Source organism: Ochotona curzoniae, unplaced genomic scaffold (genome assembly GCF_017591425.1).
Source record: "Ochotona curzoniae isolate NIBS_2020 unplaced genomic scaffold, NIBS_Ocur_1.0 contig_1302, whole genome shotgun sequence".
NCBI classification, from domain to species: domain Eukaryota; kingdom Metazoa; phylum Chordata; class Mammalia; order Lagomorpha; family Ochotonidae; genus Ochotona; species Ochotona curzoniae.
The window spans coordinates 8801932-8821969 of NW_024465035.1; the positions used below are offsets into that span (position 1 = coordinate 8801932).

Sequence of the window (20038 nt, forward strand, 5' to 3'; positions counted from 1 at the left end):
TCATGTACCATTTGCTTTCTTTGTACTGTCAATACTAAAATATCTTTAATGATTCCCTAAGTCATTCTTTCATATTTTATAAAGTAATAAGATACAATAAAATATAGAAAGAAAAATGCGTTTTTATGGAATAAACAAAGTACATAGTAAATTTTAACCAGATGTTTATTTTAAATTCTTTGTGAACTATTTTACCCTGAGAGTCTTTTATTATTGTTATAATTAGTTCTGTAACAATGTTACTGGTTTAAGAAATGTGAATTATACAGAAAAGCAAGAACTGCTTTTGCTACATGTATCATACATTAAAAACACAATGTAAGAAAAATGTAGACTTTGAACAATGATTTTAAAATATTTACTTCTCAACATCTTTTTAAACTCTTCATATACCTAGTTAATGTTACTTAAAGTAAAATAAAAATTAAAGATAAGTATCCCCTAGTCCAAACTAAAGCCCAAACAGAAACCTAACTTAGGAAACCATTAAAAATCAACAAAATTAGACTTGCAAACATTCTAGTAAAACATATGCTAAACTGTTTCTACAGAAGCACTGAATATTCATCAAATTATAATTCACATGACGTTAATTTTTACAATCTCTGCATTAGGAATCAGAAAAGGTTAATATGATAATGAAGATACAATAGATGCTAAGCTACTCTGTTGAATTAAAAAAAGGCAAAAGTGGAATAATAATAATCTGGAATACATAATCATGCAAATTTTGAAAGCTATTTTCACAGAATATTTTATATAAGAGAGAAGATGGAATCAAAGATAGACATGACAACTCAATGAGACCTAAATGTAAATGATAAAACCATCGACAAAAGCCTTGAAGGAAAATGCTTTTCCCATGGAGGGATGATTTGTGCTGGCCTCCAGGTGTAATATTATGTGCACTGATGAGCTGATCAACAGAACAGAACTTCTCCCCAGCTGTAATCAAGAGTGATTGATGGTTGGGACAAAAAAGTTGATTATCATGACAAGTTCACTGATGCAGAGAAAATAAGCCCTGTTTGGGAAATGGATAAGACCTGTTCAGAGACTACTCGGAAACCTTACTTACAAAGGACTCAAGGAGGTGGTTAAGCGTCGTGCAGACAGACCTGTTATCCCGAGGAACCTGACGAGAATAAATTTGCCATGCGTCAATCTCCGTGGATTTCCTACACAAGGAATTAAAAAGCTCATTCATGCTCAATAAAGAATAATCACATAGCAGGAATATTATGTACGTGATTATGAGAAGATCACTTTGCATGTCAAAGTATCACTGAAAATCACACATGGACAGAGAAGATTAAACTTTCATAGCATGGCATGCCTCCGTTTGCCCTCCCCAGCAACAGCCTCGCAAGGAATAGGTTCCCCAAATGACTGCAAACTTTACCACTATCAGATTCAATTTATATCAACACATAGATTTGCACTGAGACAACAGATCCCAGAGGCAGTATTTTACATTTAAAATGAGGTTTGGTGAGCTTGAAAAAGGTATAGCTGGGCCAGAATATTGAGTGTATCTGCAGTGTTATAAACCAGTACGTACACGGCACAGGAATGTTTGTGATATGCAGGAATACTCGTAAATACAGCTTTTGCTATGGTTCCAAAGCAATCTTGGAGATTCAAACAGCAGAATTCAAAGGCAGTGTGCAATTTATCTGCTGCAAGGCAATTTTCCACGAACCCACATTTGAGTCAAATTGTTACTCCTAACCCGACACTTGTGTGTGGAGAAGATAAAAATTAATGTGTAGGTTTATTTCATGTACCCAAAGTTTGGAGTCATGAATATTTGGGAAAGATAAATGTATTTCAGTGCAATTACTGTAGTTAACTAATACAGAGAATAGGACTGAGTAGAAAAGAGATAATTATAACTAGTAATGGTTAGGACAGGAAACATACAAATGTCTGCAAATCTAAGAATGACAACAGCAAAAGCACTAACATGAATGGCCTCACATAAATTCCTTCACTCCTCTCCCCAGGAACGAACTCTTTTTCAGTCCCAGTCTCTAGCGCTATGGTGAAATTGATGATTTTTCAAATGTTTAAATGAACTATAATGGCAAAATCAAATCAAAAGAACAGCATTCTTCAAAAAGCAGTGACTGGCATCTCTCGTTCTCTATTAATTCAGGTTCTACTACCATTTTTTACAAGTTTTAGTAGTATCTCATGGTATCTTAGTCATAAAAAGACATGCCAACTACTAGGTTACCACAAAGATTTTATTCCACGAGGAATAAAGTCATCAGTCAAATGGTACAAGAGTAGCTTGTGCATTCGGAGACCAAGTAGCATCATAAATCTACAGTGAGAGGATTTAAAAAAATAATAATGGTTGTATATGACAGGCAGAGAGAAAGAAAGTGAAAGAGAGAGACTTGTGTTTGTCGGTTCACTCCCCGAAATGCCCTCAAAGGCAAGCCCTGTGCCATACTGAAGCCAGAAGCCTGAATGTCAATCCAGGTTTCCTTCATGGCTGTCATGGACAAACTGCTTTAGCGATCACCCCTGCCACTCAGGTTCTCCTTGCAAGAAGCCAGAATCGGAAGCAGAGCTGGAACACGAACCCAGCACTCTATATGTGACACAGACATCTCAAGCTGCAATTTTAACTGCTGTGCCACACGCCACTCTATATTTGTTTCTTTAACCAAAAATGAACAGATTGCTACAGAGAAAGCTTCCAGAAACAGTTCTGAGAATTTTCAATCCTACCTCCACATATTAGTTCACCTGTTCAAGATATATGAATGTTGATTGAGCTGGAGGCTTCAGGAAACCATTTTCTTGTGAATTAACCTCTGCACTGAAGTGGATTGGGCATTGGGGCTAACTAAAACCCAGTTCTAACAGAATGTAGTAGTTATTCGAAGTACCATTAAGCAAGCTGAAACTTAGATAATCTCAGCCATTCTTGTTTCAACTCTCAGTTTCTGGGCTTGTGTGTTAGATTTATTATTTTTTTTTCCCCAAGATTTGAGTGAAATCTAAAACATACCGAACTTTCCTAGCGTTCAGGCTTCGTATCTCCAGGGGGCCTATAGACATTTGTTTTTCACTGAATTGGAAACATACTTCCTGCGAAGTACTACATACTATTCAGAGCTTCCTGTTCAATGACTTGCCCATGCAGAATCCTCTTCTCAAACTCTTTATTCAATGAAACAGACTGTTAGAACCAGTTCTCCCATATTCTCTTCAACAGCAATGCCCTTTAAGAGTCTATTTTGAAATGTGTCTCTATCTTCCAACAATTAATGGGCATACTACAGGTGTCTCTCCTTGATTAACCTCAGCAATTTGTGTAGCATCTAAGTGGTCAACTGCCTTGCTTGAAGACTACCAACTAATATGAAAGTAAGTCTCAAACTCAGCTTCTTTTGGGATATGCCACCTGACATGAGGAATAAAGGCATGATGCTGGAAGTTAAAAGCCCTGTTTCTTAACCACATCTCCAATTCATTAATCAAGTGAACTTGAAAAAGTTGGCTAAACTGCTTTCTCTATCTATGCAACCTAAAAACAGACCGACCGATTTTTTAGAAACCTTATTTACTATACAAAGAGTTTTTTGAGTTGCTCACCGCAGTCTGTGCAAAGGCAAGCATTCCTTTGCTCACAGGAGGCCGTGAACTGCATCTTCTGGTCATATCTGAAATAAAATTTCTCATTGCTTCAACGTTCAAGTTTCTACGTCTAGGAGAAGTTGATAGACAAATTATATTATTGTGTTTTTCTTTCCTCATTAAAAAAAAAAAAGAAAGAAACCCTGTGAAACATGGAATTTTTGACAATTCAGCTTTCCCACTCCTTTATCCTTTATCCCATTGCCAGATGAAATCCTGAAGTATCAAAGCTGGAATCAAAGAATCTTTTAATAGCCCAGTGGCTGGGGTTTTATTTTAAAAATACTGCTGAAGTCACAGATTGCCTTAAGTAAACTCTTGTGTTCTTGGCTGACACATTTTCTCCTGAGATCTCTAACAGCCGAAACCCAGGATTTCCTGCATGGTCCTTCTGTTCAAGTTTTCCTTCCTGAGAATTCCTGATGGAGCCAAGCGTTCCACTCAAATCATAGCAGTCTGCAAGACTGAGAGATGAAAGGTGTCCCTAATGCACACCAGAGGAGAAGCCCTTCAAAGGAGACCTTTCAGGCCCCATTTCCAAACACAGCCACAACCTACCATCTACCCCTGCCACCTGCAGAGCCAGACGTTCAGAAGGGAGGGGACTGATGGATGAGCCAAACATCATAAGCTTCCCAGACACATCTCTTCTCTTGCACAAGCAAAGCGGCCCTGTCCTAGAACTACCTCTAAAGAAAAATAATGCTTTCCCAGAAGGCTTCAGTGTTCAGGCCAAAGGTCCAAATAACTGTGGGTCCTGCAGACTAAAAGAACACACTCTTTTCAAAGAGATGTTTCAAAGACAGTTTAATTCCTGAATCGGTTCCTTTGAAGACCCTTTGGAAAAACAGCAGCAGCAACAAATCTGATGAATTAGAGCATTTTTCATAGATGGAACATCGCAAAGAATTTTCAGTTTTACGTTTTCTAATAGGTAAAGATTTATCAGATAGGAATATTTCATATCTTCACAGTAAAGTCCATTAAACACAAAGCTTTAAGGAGAATAAAGCTCAATAAATATGCCTCCTAAAATTTCTATTTGTATTTTAAAGGCTGAGAAACAAAGAGAGCAAGCCAAAGGCCTTCCTTCTGCTTATTCTCTCCCCAGGTGCCCACAACAGAGTTGGCTCACACTGAAGCCAGGAGTAGGAAACTCAAGCTAGGTTTCTCGTATGAGCAGAAGAAAGTCAAGCATTTCAACCATCATCTGCTGCCTCCAGGTGTGCCCGTTAGCAGGAATCTGAAATTGGGAATGGGGCTAAGACAATCACTGAGGCACCTAAGACATGACTCATCCGGTATCTTAGCCGTTAGACCAGTGTCCATCCTGAAGCAGTAACTTACAAACGTAGACAAAGTATTTGCAAACATTGGATTGTCTAAAAAATAATGTAATATCCACTGAAGAAAAATAACTATGTTATTTATCCCATGAAATCAAAGACCTTTCTATTTCATTCAGTAAAGAGTTCACAAACCAATTGCCTATATGTTATTTTTTTTAATTGTTTACCTATCTGAGAGGCAAATACAGGCAAAGAAAGAGCATAAAAGAAAAATCTTTTGCTCTGTTCTCTTCCCAAATACACACAATGAATAGTCCCAAAGGCAGGAGCCTGGTCTCCCTACAGATGTCAAGGACTCTGAGAATTGAGCCATTACTGGCGGTCTTAAATGGCATGCAGGCGTCTCAAGCAACCTCTTAATGACTGAACCAAAGGCCTGCCCAGAATTTACAAATGGAGATGAAACATGCAGTTAAAAGCTGTACCAGGCAGATACAGTAATTCCATTTAGACACCTATTTGTTTATTTAAGAAGCAGACAGAGAGACAGACTCAGACACGGCTCTCATATTCTTGTTGATGCTAAGAACAAGCTAAGCCACAGCCAGGGGAAAGGAACTTGATCCACGTTGTCCATGTGGTAGAAAGGTAACGAGTTAAGCTTTCACCTGTTGCCTCCCTGGATCTGCATTAGCAGAAAGTTTGAAGCAGAAGAAACCAGTACCAGATATCAAACCCAGGTCCTAGGATGTGAGGCTTGTTCATTCTGTGTTTTAAAATAAAAAGTGAAGCATTCTTACACAGATCAGGACTACGACTTGGGAATTGAAGCCACCTTCATTGCTTGATTTCACCACATTTCTGTGTGTGTGTGAGAAAAATAATGATGATTCCTATGTAATATCACTAGAAAGTTTGGCTCTCAGGTTTTTCTTAAAATGCCCACCTGGGCTGCCAGATATATTCTCTTTCTGAAACTTGGCTATCATGCATATTGCTTTAAAAAGAATAAAACCCACTAGAAAAATCCATGAATTATTTTGCTGAGCGTCCCCCAGAAGACGTTGGTGGGTGAGAAGCCTTTAGGCAATGTTATCTCCTAATGAAGTTTCTTCCCTTTCTTGTTTATCAAACAGTTCCCAGCGGTGATGAATGCTTTATAGAATGAGTCATCCTTTAGCAATTTGAATTTGCGTTCAAACTTTCAGCGCATTTAGTTTTCAATTATGGGATAAGAGCAAAGCCATCTGAGAGTCTTGGGTGTAACTGTGAGTGAACCCTGGTTACCAGAAGGCTTTCTATCACAGCTTTCACTCTGTGTACCTAGCTCCACAAGTGAAGGGACCCTCAGACCACTCTCCAGGACAGCCTGACAGAGCAGAAATCTCTGTCTATCTACTGACATCAGCAGCAATCCACTGTGGTCTCAGGGGACACTTGTCCTGCCCAGATCTGCTGAGGCATAAACAGTGGACAAGTGAACACTGTCCTTGTCCAGCCAGCTGCTGATTCCATGGCCTTGTACAAATCCCCTACACTATGTACCTCAGCTTCTACATGTGGGATCAGCCAAAGATGACCTTTGACCCTAAAAGAGTATGCATTTCCATTGTTAGGAGGATGCCTACAAACACTTAGATGCTACAGTTTTGTCATTCCTTGTTTTGAAGCCTGAGATCTTATTGCCTATTAAAAAACAATCATTACCTATTCATTCTCAACCTCACTTAACAATCTTACATCCATGTTTGCCCTGCTACAAATTGTCTTTCAAAGGCATGCTACTTACTTGCCCAAGTCATATGGTAATGTATGCATATTTTAAAATCCTGATAAAATAATTGCACAAATTACAGCCTTTCAGTCTTTAATTGGAAGCTTTTTGTACAATCCCATGTGTGAATCATATGAATGTTGAGAAGAGTTTTATTCAGGAAAAGGGCTGAACCAGGAGTAGGCAACCTAATTTAAAATGCAGGCAAAATAATTTATGACATTTTAAAAGCTGTCTGCAGGGTCAAAATGGAAACTGTGTCATATAGGAAACAGGTATGACAAAATACCAAACCATTCCACTTATGATATGAAGGGTTAGGAAAAGTAAATAAAAGCTTAGAGGAAAATAAAATGGAATTTTCATGATCTAGAGATGAAAAGAATGACAAGCTATTATTTTCATAGCAAGGGACAGAAGCTTTGAAATGTAAAAAAGTTCATGAAGTACAAATATTTTTCTATATGATAGGACTCAATGAAGCATATGACTGAAATATAGTGTCATTTTCCCAGAAATATTCTAGGTGTAGAAATGGAAAGAAGATGAAATTACACATTTAGACCAAAAAATTTAAAAAAAAAATAGTGGCCTCCCAAAGTTACTTAAAGCCTAATTCTATCGAGACTATGAATATGTTACATAACAAAGGAGAAATGAATGTTGCCCCAATTGACCTAATGGTAGGGAGGTAGCACCCGTGTGCTCATGTAGGCACACACGGAGGAGGCGGGCACAAGCATGAGTGTCAGAACGATGAGAGGGGAGAGTGGCTGATCCGACCTCTGCTGTCTTCACAGATGGAAGGGGACACAAGCTAAAGCATGAAGGCAGCCTCTACAAGCTGGAACAGACGAGGGGCCTCCACAAAGAATATCTGTCATAACTCTTCTTTGCAAACATCTTGTTGAAATCCTCTGGGACCCACTTCAGAAGGCTTTCCTCTGGAACTGTAGGCTGATGCATTTTTGGTGCAGCAGCAAGAGAAGACTAACACTTCAACCTTCCAATGAATGGGGAAGCTTGGCATTGTTTATGACCCAAATGGGCTAGTTGAATCCTCCAAATACCATGGCCTTCCTTTTACCACATGTCAGGTAAACCTAGAAGTAAAGTTCAGCCATTTAACTAATAAATATGTATTGATTCCTATGTCACCTTGAAATTTCCGTAGCAAAATAAATAGCCACTTTCCTAGTCGACGAAATGAAATAAGATTGTGTTTTAGAAAAGAAGTATGTTAATATGCCTTATATTCTTTATGCTATTATTAATGGTTATATACTTAATATATGTGCTCCCTAAAGCATATCTGATATATATTCAAGTCTCTGAATAAGACTTTGTTATCAGTTTATAAGATTACAAACACTTTAAAAAAAAGGTACCCTCTGAAAGTGGACAGTGATCTATTGCTGGGATTAACCAATGAAAAGACCTGGCCTTGATGTTTTAAATGCGATTCTGCTATTCAGAGGGAGGCTGGGTTCAATGACTTCGATGAGTCTTTCAGGCTCCTGGTTTGCAGGAATTTTTCTTAATACAGAAGAAAATACTGACAGTGAAATTGTTGGCAGGACAGAATAACTGAAAATGATCCAGTAGATATAAGAAGCAGGTGATATTGCTCCTTTTGCATCACTATCTGATCAGTTTCAGAAAGAAAAATCGCCACAATTTAAGGAGAAATGTATCTAAGAAGGAACCACTTAAAATAATAATAATTGTGTGACTATATAATTGTTCACTGATGTTTAGAAATGATTCAAGCTGCAATCATTGAGTTCTGAAGCTTGTTCACAACACCTGGAACAGTCTATTGTATAACATTCATCACTGAAAAGAGTTTATTGTTAATAAATTGAACAGCTCTAGGATAAACTTCTCAAAATTCAAATCAAATCAAGCTGCTCTTCATTGTAAAACAGAACAATACCACTACCAGCCACAGAAATAAAAAAGCAAACTTCCAAATAAAATGTTACAGTTATATTTGATGTTTTCTTTTTGGGGTATTTCATTAAGTGCCTTTGCAGTCTGAATGTTCAGATTTCTATCAAATTCATACATTGAAATTTTGTTAGTTGGTGCTTCTTAGGAGATTATTGGGACAGAAAGGTAGAACCTTCAAAGAAGATTAAGGAACTTATGAAACAGGCTCGAGAGAGCTCCTTCGACACCCCCACCATGTCAGGATACAACAAACGCCAACCAGGAGCCACAAACGTAGAACTGCCTCAGATGCTTCACTTGCCAGTGTCTTGATTTTCAACTTTCCAATGTCCAGAACAATGAGTCAAACATTTGTTTATAAGATACCCAGAATATGGAATTTTATTATAGCAGCCCAGGTGGACTTGGGTGCAATAGCAAGCATCTTCATTTCTCCTTTTTTTAAGCTAATAGTAGGAATATTTTAAGTTTACCTGATGTTTTCACCAGTAGGTGAGTTCATAAGACAGTGACAATCTTTACACAAAATGAAATGTTCTCTTTACAGAAGAACCATGCTACTTTATGCCGCATTCATTCCATGTGCTTGACTTTCTATACCATCTACTCATTACCAGAACATCAAGTGGGCTTACTTAAACACAGATGTTAAATACTTAGACCCCAGAACTATTTTGTCATGTTCTCACTGTTGGTCTACTTAGGACAAGACACAAAGATAGGAGCACTTTGGGGGCATCTGCTTTGGTAGGATGCGTCCCCTCTTTACTCAGCGCGAACTGCTCCCAGTTCCATTGCTTTGCAAGTCAGCATTTCCTCTCTGTTCTGAATTGCCCAATACCTACTCCACTCTAAAACAGAGGGCACAGATTTTTTTTTTTCATTTTTCACAGTCAATGTTAGTATAACTGTGATGGTGCCACAGTCCACACCAATTCTTAGTGGGAATAACTTCCTGAACAACCTGCAAAGCACTGATCAGTTCCACAGCTATCCCCTTACTATCATTATCTCCTCTTAAGTTTTATTGTTTCTGGAACTGAATAATTTGAACTCATCAAGGTTGCCATCCAAATGCAACTCCTGTGCTGTAACACAAATGAAAACAAAGACAAAAGGGCTGATTTGAAATTAGGGAGCAAAGTGTCAGACAAAGGGAGTTTACAAAATCCAAATTCTGGCTTTGTGAACATGTTTGGGTACCTATATTATTTTTGAGTTGCAAATTATTGAGAGATTCATCAGTCCTAAAATTGATTATACTTCAAAGAAAGGTGTGTTACATTTAGCATTCCCAAGAAACAAAATAAAGCAAACCATTACATTGGGAGTATAGGATTGTACCTGTGATATTTTTTCTGTAACAACCAACCAGCACAATACAATAAATTCCAAAATTAAGGCACATGTGGAGTTAAAATGCTATTTTAAAAGTTTGACATGCTCAGTTATTGGAGAAATATGTTTAATAATCTTTTCTCCCGGAAGATTAGAATAACATAATATGTTTCTCAGTGAATACTAAATGATAAACTTACATCAGAATTAAATCTCAACTGGCAAATGTTGCATGATATGATTTGCTTTCTTCGATGAGGAAGAGGAACCCCGAATGTATGATTTATTACAGCTTTCTGAATCGGGTCCATCTGTAATGAGAAAAAAACCACAACAAATAGAAATAAAGCTTGTCAGTTCCATTGGAATGTTGCCTGTTTCATTAGAGTCAATCTGCACAGCTTCAATCTACTGCTCACATTATAACGAACATTTTTAGTCTAAGAAATAGCATTTCTACTTTCTTGGAAAATAGATAACAATAAGCCTGAAGCACAGTATGATAAGAAAATGATAAATGTTTCCATTAGAGCCTGCATGCTAACTGTTTTTCTCATTTAGGATCAACAATAGTCTCAGTTTGATGGTCCTTAAATATAATTAAAGATTAATCAAAAGTCAAGTTATTGCTAAGACCAGCAACCCAACTCCAAAGTATGTCAATATTATTGCCCCAAAATGGACTTGAAAATAGACTTGAGAAACTGGGCAGCCATGAAAAGAAATTAAGCACCATTATCCAACATCAGCCTACTGCAATGTTTGTTTGGTATCATTTAAACCCTAAGAATGTAGCATAAAAATCTTGTTTTCCAAGAAGAGAAATACATCGATCTGTTTATTATTTCACTTAGCCAAAAATTACCACCCAATATATATTGTTAGTGTATTTTGTTGAGTTCAGAGAGTTTGGGCCAGGCATAAACATCTCTTCATTCTGTCCTTTTGACAGAAGCAGCAGCTACAAACACCTGCTAATTTTTGACAAAACTTACATCCTTACCAATGTTTTTCCTCTGGTGAACATTAGTTATTCTCAACTGTTTCACATCAAAATCTTAATCACTTCTTTCCTGCACAATCTGATTTCAGATTTATTACAGTTGTCCATTTCTTCAAGTTGTGAGGAAGTTTAAATATGATACTGTATGAAATGGACTTAGCACAGTCAGTTTGCACATGTGAAATGAATGGATACAGTCTGTCATGTTTTATGTATCACAGTGCATGAGAAAATCCTCCTAGTACAAGGGTGTTTACTGTCACACAAACCACTTCTCACATGGGCCACAATGCTGTATAATGATGTTGATGTTTTGCATATAGCTGTAACTTCTGTCAAATGCCTGAAAATTTAGGAACTGTTAATTCTTAATCATCTCCTATGAGAACTCTTACAATGACTGAAATTTATGCCACAAACAAGACTAAGAAATACTGGTCTAATATTCAGCTTCTGCTATATATTCCTTTTTTATTAATTCTGTTTAAAATGTCATTAATAAATTCCAATTTCTGTTGGCTATATCAAATCTTGTGATCTAGCCAACTCACTCAAGCAATTTTTGCATTACTAGGTGACATAACTTCATGTTTTTCTTTTCCTGAAGTCACAGCTCAAATTTGGTTGGGGAAAGCTTTATTATTTTTATTTTTTTGTTTCAATATTGTTCCAAATAATGGCAGTGGAAACAAGAATAAAAATGACAGCATTATAAATGACTTTTACATGCTAAGGATGAGATTAAGTTTATATCTACTAAGTAATTACCATCATCAAGAACTCATGAGTATAATCATTTTACCTTTAAGTTTCCCTTAAATTTGTTATCCGACATTAATCCTTTTGGTGACACGGGCTAAAATTTGGCTATTCCATGACTTTCCTTGTCACTTTAGGTTATTCATAAATTATAAGATCTTGTTTCTACCCCATCATCTTTTTAAAAAAAAAAGTTTACTTATTTCTTTCAAAGAGTTACAGACAGAGGGACACACACACACATACACAGACACACACAATCTTCTAACCCCCTTTCACTTCCCATGTGTTCTCAATAATGGACCAAGTTGAAGCCAAAGATTTCATCCAGCTCTCCCATATGGCTGGCCAGAGCCCAAGCACTTGGGCCATCTTTTGATGCCTTTTCCAGGGCTTTAGCAGGGAGCTGGATGGGAAATAAAACAGCTGGAACACAAACTGACACCTGCTGAGATGCAGGTGTCAGAGGTGGAGGTGCCACCAGCTATGTCACAATTCTGACCCCTCCTGTTTCTCCTTATTTGTGAAGTCTACCATACTTTCTTTTAAATCATTTTTATTTCGGTATAAATCATATTCAGGAAAATTTATCAGTGTTAACTGTACAAGTTTTGAGTTATGAATTTTTTTATGATCATGATAATCAGAAACAAAGAATATTTCCATCCTGAAAAACTTCCTTAGTGTCATGGAAGGGTCAATCTCTACTTCCACCCTAGTTCATAAACCACTGGCCTGCTTTCTGTCATTGTATTTTGGCTTTTCCTCTCAGCTTATAAATATGCTAGCACATAAGTGTGCTATTTTATGTCTTGCAGCTTCTCATCCTTAGAATATTTCTAGAATTCATGTTATTGCATGGGTCAGCAGCTTTTTTGTTTGTTTGTTTGACTTAGTAGCATTTTGAATACATATACCACAATATGTTTATACATTTAACACCAATGGATGCTTAAATAGTGTTAGAGTTTTTCAAAGACTTTTATTTACTGCCATTATTTGAAGAGCAGCTTTACAGAGAGGGGTGTGGGGAATACAGGGAAAGAAACAGAGTGAATCTTTCACTTGCAGGTTCGTTCCTCAAAAGACCTCAAAGGCCAGAGCTGGGCCAGGGAGAACTCCACACAGGTCTTTCTTGGCAAGGAAGCGCTTGGGTCATCTTCTGCTACTTTCCCAGGCACACAGGCAGGGATGCAGTTCAGAAATGGAACAGCAGGGACTCCAACAGACTTTGGCACATAATGTTCCATGGCACATCGTCTGAGCATTAATGGAACCTCTTTTGATCAGTGGATAGAATGAATGGTGCTTAAAACCAGTGAAGGAGGGCACACTGTGGTAGCCTAGTGGTTTATATCCTTGCCTTACATGCACTAGGATCCCATATGGCCCCAGTATGTGTCCTGGACACCCCGCTTCCCATCCAGCTTTCTGCTTGTGGCCTGGAAAAGCATCTGAGGATGGCCCAAAACCATGGGACCCTGCACCTGAATGGCAGTCTCAGAGGAGGCTCCAGGCTCCTGGCTTCGGATAAGCTCATCTCCAGCTGTTGTGGTCATTTGGGGAGTAAGTCATCAGATGGAAGATCTTTCTCCAGGTCTCTCCTGCTCTCTGTATATCTCACTTTCAAATAACAATAAATAAATCATCCAAACAGCAAATAAAGGAAGTATACACACTTTTGATAATTGCTTTGAAATAAAAATGAACCGCAAACTAATATCAAAGATGCTCTTTGAAATCACCAAAAGCTGAGTTTTTATCATGCACTGGTTAGGAAGTATTATTTTGATCTTTTGGTAACACTGGGGAAGCAGTGACCAAATTTGATTTAAATTTGTGTAGAAGATATTTTTGAACTAGACACTTCATGCAAATGTAACATAATCTCTAGATTATTTTTTTGTTTGAATTGAACGATGCTCTCGTTAAAGTGTCTATAAAATCAGATTTCAAACTGCACAGTGGTACATCCTCCTTTAGAGATCATTTTATTTCTCAATATACTTTAAAAAACACACGTGACTGAATCATATGTTAAAGATGGATTTCTCAAATTGTAGGTACTCCACCAAAAGTAAATCTTTAGAAATCTAGTGTAATACCATGGTAAAAGTATAAACCTTTATTAATAAAAATAATTTTTCCCTGTTTATAAAATACACCATATGCTTAACACCATGCACATGTTTAACAATTTTAAAAAATATATACACACATATAATTCACTATAATGAATTATTAAAAGTGCAAATTGTAAAGACCAATGGTTTCTATTGTTAAATGCTTAGTTAGCTCTCACATACTTCCTATTAAGGATCTAAGGGTTATCAAATTGGGAATCACAGCCACTTTTAATAAGGTATTATTATCTTAATAATGCCCATACTTAAATAATTTAGCCTCAGATGTCTTATTTTTATAAACAAAATCATTTATGTTGGTTTTTATCTTTATGAGTCTGTTAATTGCATTGTGGGGATGATGCTGTGGCACGGCAGCTGAAACCGCCGCCTACTGTGCCAGCATCCCATACAGGTGCCAGTCAGAATCCCAGCTGCCCCAATTCTGATTCAGCACCCAGTTAATGTGCCTGGGAAAGCAGCAGAACATGGCTCAAGTTTTTTGTTTCCTGCCTCTCATGTGGAAGACCTGCATGGAGCTCCACGGTCCTAGCTCCTGCCTGACCTAGCTGTGTCTGTTCTGGATGAGCCAGTGGAAAAACAAACAAAAACAACCAAACAACAAAAACAAAACAAAACAAAAAAACACCTCTTTCTAGCTATTGCTCCTTTTTCCTCCATAACATTACATTATAAATAAATGAAAAAATAAATATTTAAAAACATAATCAGATTTTAACATGTGTATGAATATTATCATTAGGATCTTTTCTGTAAAATAGTCACTCTCGAGAGATGCCAAAAAACATGGCAAGACAAAAAAAAAAAAAAAAAAAAAGAAAGGGGTAATTTGGGGGACTGGTGTTGTGGCATAGCAAGTTAAGCCTCCTGCTGTGGTGCTGGCGTCTCAGATGGGCCGTGGCTCTAGCCCTGGCTGCTCCATTTCTGACACAGCTCCCTGCTACTCTGCCTAGGAAAGCAGCCCCTGGGCCACTGTACTTACTCAGGAGACCCAGGAGGAGTTTCAGGTGTCTGGGTTTGGCCTGGCACGGCTCAGGTGCCATGGCTATTTGGGGACTGAATGGAAGATCTCTCTCTTTCTGTCTCTCCCTCTCTCTCTCTGTAAATCAGCCTTCCCAATGAAAATAAATATTTTTCTTAAAAGAGGCAAAGGAGGAAAAAAAAGAGGTTCTTGAGTCAACCATACTCAAGAAAAGCCAGGTACCCAGGTAGCAGAGCCACAATACTCAAACTGTACAACAGCATGTTAAAATACCAGAGACGTTCTCCAATATGAATGTCTTCATAGATGATTTCTAAAATAACAGAATCTTTTTTGTTTGTTTGTTTCAAATGTGTCACCAGTGCATACAGTGTTGAAAACAGTGAGCTAAGAAAATCATTATGGAAATGCGTAAGGTGTGAAGATTCCAGTCCAACAGTAAGAACATTAAACTAGAGATCACATGCACACCCCATCAGGCAGATTTACCTCCTATTCTTGTTCCACTGTATTCAGAAGGAAAATAAATGGGAAAATCCATATATTTAAAAACAGGGCTATCCAAATTAGGAGTTTTGAAAGCTAGAATTCGCTCCGTCTACGATTCAACTCCCCAAACCAAAGCAAAGTGAAGATTGAGACACCATCTATTGGTATGCTTACCCAAACTCTAGTCTGAAATTCAATTTCAACCTCAGCCTATGGCCTTATTTAAAGCCTAACAAATATGCTTTTCTTCATTTCAGACTAAAAGATTTTTGCATTTCTATCCAGGGCACAGGTTTTCACTTCTTCCCCTGTGGACATTGTGCTAAATTGATTTAGAAATGAGCCGACAGAGGCCACGTCTCAGACACAACAGCTACAGCTCAGGACTCGGACTCCAGCATGCCTGCCGTGTTTTCAGACAGGACAGAGCTTAACCCTGGGTTTTTACTTTGAAGAGAACCTCTTTCCCTGCTCTGCTTATGGTGACAGTTTTTAGATCCAATGTCAGGAAGAGCATAAATTTGGAAATGCAAGGTTTTCTCTTGAGCTGGTATTTTTATGTAATAGTGACTACTTACAATAGCCCTCAAGGTTACACTTTGGGGGCACTTCCTACTTGTTTTCTGTTTGGAAGCATGACTAGCCCCCATGCCATGCTCAGGTGCCAGAATCGTCATCATGTACATTAGCGTCAGATATGAGTAACTGGGCATGCGGCATCTAGGACTCTATGAAGCGACACTGAATCCTAAAGTATCTATTACAAGAAGTTCAAAATTTAAGTTCTCATTTATCTTATTTATGTTAACTCATTAAAAAAAAACTGATTAAAACATTTCTGAAGATTCTACTCTGACACAAATTTGCCCATGTGAGAAATGTTCATTTTAATAGTTCTTCTTGAAAGTTTAATTAGACACATAATTTATAGAAGAATTTTAAGTATATCATTTGTTAATTTTCAAAAAATATGTATCACCATGTTATCCCTGTTCCAACACAGAAACTTGAACATTTACAACTTACAGGAGACAGTATTCCTGCCAAGACACTACCCTCAGTGGTAACTCCTATTATTACGTGCTATCATGGTTTTCGTTTGCCTGTTTCTGCGGCCCCAGAACTTGAACTGGTACTTAGATGGGATCCCAGCAGAGCAGCCAGCAGCTTAATACTCTGTGCCACAACACCAGCCCCAGCAGCATCAGCACAGGCTTTGTTCATTCAGCAACCCAGAAACCCATCAAAAGAGAAGTAGATAAAGAAATTGTGGTATATCTGCCCCATGGAATTCTACTCAACTATTAAAAAGAAAGAATTCTACTATTTGCAACCAAATGGTCCCAAATAAGCCAAACCCCAAAGGACAAATATCCTATGTTCTTCCTGATACATGGCAACCTTCATGTAAAATACAAGATCAAAAATCTTTAATAATATTTTTGCTACCTCTCATGGGTTTTGATAGTTTTGTTTTTATTTTCATTTCTTCAAAATAGTGGGATTTTTTTTAAATTAATTTTTTTCACACACGCATGGTCATAAAGTAACGTCATTTGCTTCAAGATTTTTTTTATTTTCTTTCTCATTTCTTCAGTAACACAATGGTCGTTCAGTAGCATATTATTTAATTTCATGGTGTTTTGAATTTTGTATTTTTCTTTCTTTTGTTGGTTTTGCTTTATGGTTTTTCATTTAAGGGGATATATGGTAATTCTGTAATTGAGACTATTATATCCAGATGTGAGGATACAATGCAGTATACACATCTACTTCCAGATCAAAGATGGACTGCCAGGAAGTTGTTAAGTATATCCTGACAATAGGATGCTGGAGTCTGCCATTGTCATGCCCACAACGTTAGGACACACTAAACAGCAGCATGACAGCAATATCACTGTGCATGAAGGACTATGCTACTGTAATAATTTAGGGCAAATCCATGGCAGGGATGGGCCCCCGGAGAGAGTGGAAGGGGAATCCAAGAGCCTATGGAAATGTGTCAAAGTAATAAAATAAATAAAAATCTTGAAACATCTGCATAAATAAGATGAGCAAAATTCCAACTTGTGAAAACTACCAAAACAAATGGCATGATAATTTGAGCAAGGAAGTAGGTAGACTATCCTTGGTGGAAGACCTACTTAAAGACACTTAAGGGGACAAAACAGCTAATTCTAACAATGGGACTTATAAGCATTAGGGATCCAAAATCTAAAACAATTACGAACAACTATTAGTAGATGAGTGGAGCAATGTACAAATGGATTTTTATATTAAAGATGATACTGCTGGGCCCCATGTGGTGGCCTAGTGGCTTTGGGACCCTGCACCCACATGGGAGACCCGGAAGAGTTCCTGGCTCCTGGCTTCGGATTGGTGCAGCTTCAGCTGTTGTGGTCACTTGGGGCTGAAATCATCAGATGGAAAGTCTTCCTCTCTGTTTCTCTTCCTCTCTCCACATATCTGACTTTTCAACAAAAATAAATCTTTAAAAAACTGATACACAAATGGTTACAATTCATACAGAATAAAGCAGTTTCAGATGAAAAGTAAAATCTTCAACTGATTTCCAAGCTCAAAGATAAATATTGGAAATGTTTGTTATTATCATTATTATTTGCATTTTTTCTGCAACATCACATTTACATCTCTAGACATTCAGCAGATGATTTAATATTCATACATCATCATATTTATTGGCTTTTTTTGAGTACTCCTCTAACCTTCCAATTTTCATTAAGTTGAATATTCTGTGATATTTTACATCTGTTTTACAACCAAACCTTGTTTATTTGATTCCTTTGAGTCACAATCCCAGATTCCTTCTCTGTACGCGTTCATTTTATGACATGTCCTCTGCTTCAATTCCTGTTTCCCAAATTTTCTCAAATGCACTTACACATTCAAACGTTCAAAATTATCTGATTGAAACATCCTCTCTTAAGTACAATCTAGAGTTTATAAGTGACTCAACGTTTTGAAAAGTAGCACTTCCCCTGAAATCTTGTGGGGACTCGGAATAATTCCCCTCCATCTTGGAATATGTAGTTCTTCTGGTCATGGAAAAAAGTACATGACTACGGAGGCGACATTTTCTTTCTTGATGGCTCAATTTACCCATCATGTTAAATAACCTTTCCTCCATCAATGCTAAGACCTTTATGGATAACAATTTCTATTTCGTGAAGGACTCACTGAAAAAAATATCACATCAGCAACAACAGGCAATCACAACAACAACAACACACTGGTACTAGGAAGTCTTCTGCTAATTACCTGGCAACATAATCTGGTTGCTGGCATACTTGTGGGAATGTTAACGCTTAAGGAAAACATACGATAGATCAAGGTGAATTTCAAACAGCCAAGAACGTTCAGCCTCAGCCGACCATGTGGCATAATTTAGCAAGCGTTCCTAGAACCATTTGTACCTTATCGTATAAATTCACACAAGAATGAAGTAAAGACAGCGCAGAGTTTAAACAGGTGCTGAAAGAGCCAGCTGAGTATGATAAATGGAGAAATGGCATTCATTCTAAAGAACAAGTTATTTGCAGTACAAATTGGCCTTCCAATATGATCTCCTACTAATCTTGTGATCTTGGGAAAGAGTACTTGGAAGATGAAATGATTGAAGAAATGAAAACTTCTTGAAATAGATCCAGGCATATTTACGATGTATTACACTGCAATGTACTTTCATATACTACCATCTCTATTGCTTTTCAGGGCCACATACATAGGAAGAAAAATAATTTGCTAACAATTTTGTTTATTTGTTATATCTCCAATGCTTAAGACCATGACAAAAATCCAAAACCATCAAAACATCTGTACGGATTATTGAGGGATTAGTTCATATGCTGAGGAAACAAAAATAATGAGCTGAAAATAAACTGGAAGGGTTGACAAATCTGATAAGGATATAAAACAGAAGTTTAATATTTTCGGCATTCTCTATTTGAACAAAGGCAGTTCTCAGATCGTCCCACAGTTTTGTTCAGGGATGGATATGTGTTCTGTGTGCTCTGGCACACAAAATTCAAAGCTAATAGTTCTGAGTCTCATGTAGGAACTCAGAACAATGAAGGTTAGAAAAAACATGAATGTGACTTTAATTCAATTTAGCAAATGAAATAAGGATAGGAGCAAAGTGCCATGGAAGCAGTTTGGGTGTTTCACACAAAACTAGAAATGTATGATAATATTTGAGCTAGATGGTTTGGAAAGGTTTGGATGGAGAAGGGGAAAAGCCAATGAAGACAATTTCAAAAATGTCAAGAAAAGGTTGAATTAAAAGATGAACTTCTTTAAACTGGAAAATTTTTGGAACTTATGCATATTTTCATAGTATATTCTTATATGCACTTTGAGAAGACACTCTTACATAAACTGTGTAAAGGCACTACACAATGTGATGTTGTCAGGAAACATTTATTGTGTAGGAATGACAGTAGAGACTACAGTACAGTGAGTCCCCTCTTGGAACGTATACACCCCACGTCAGAATACCTTCTGAGTCCTAGCCACTTCAGAGCCTGCAAACAAAGAATGTACTTAAACATTTACATTTTTTAGGATCCCAGCTTCCATCCAGAAGATGGACCTATGTTTAAAAGACACAATAGTATCAGCAACAGATGAAAATGC

General features: G+C 37.4%; 1 protein-coding gene across 1 annotated transcript in view; it reads right to left on the minus strand.

Annotated features, from left to right (window-relative positions):
* The window catches only part of ZNF385D (zinc finger protein 385D), a 216017-nt gene that overhangs the window by 81291 nt on the left and 114688 nt on the right, over positions 1-20038 (minus strand). The window contains exon 3 of the mRNA XM_040965263.1: positions 10209-10319. Coding sequence (XP_040821197.1) covers positions 10209-10319 — 111 coding nt within the window. The remainder of the gene's footprint in view (positions 1-10208; positions 10320-20038) is intronic.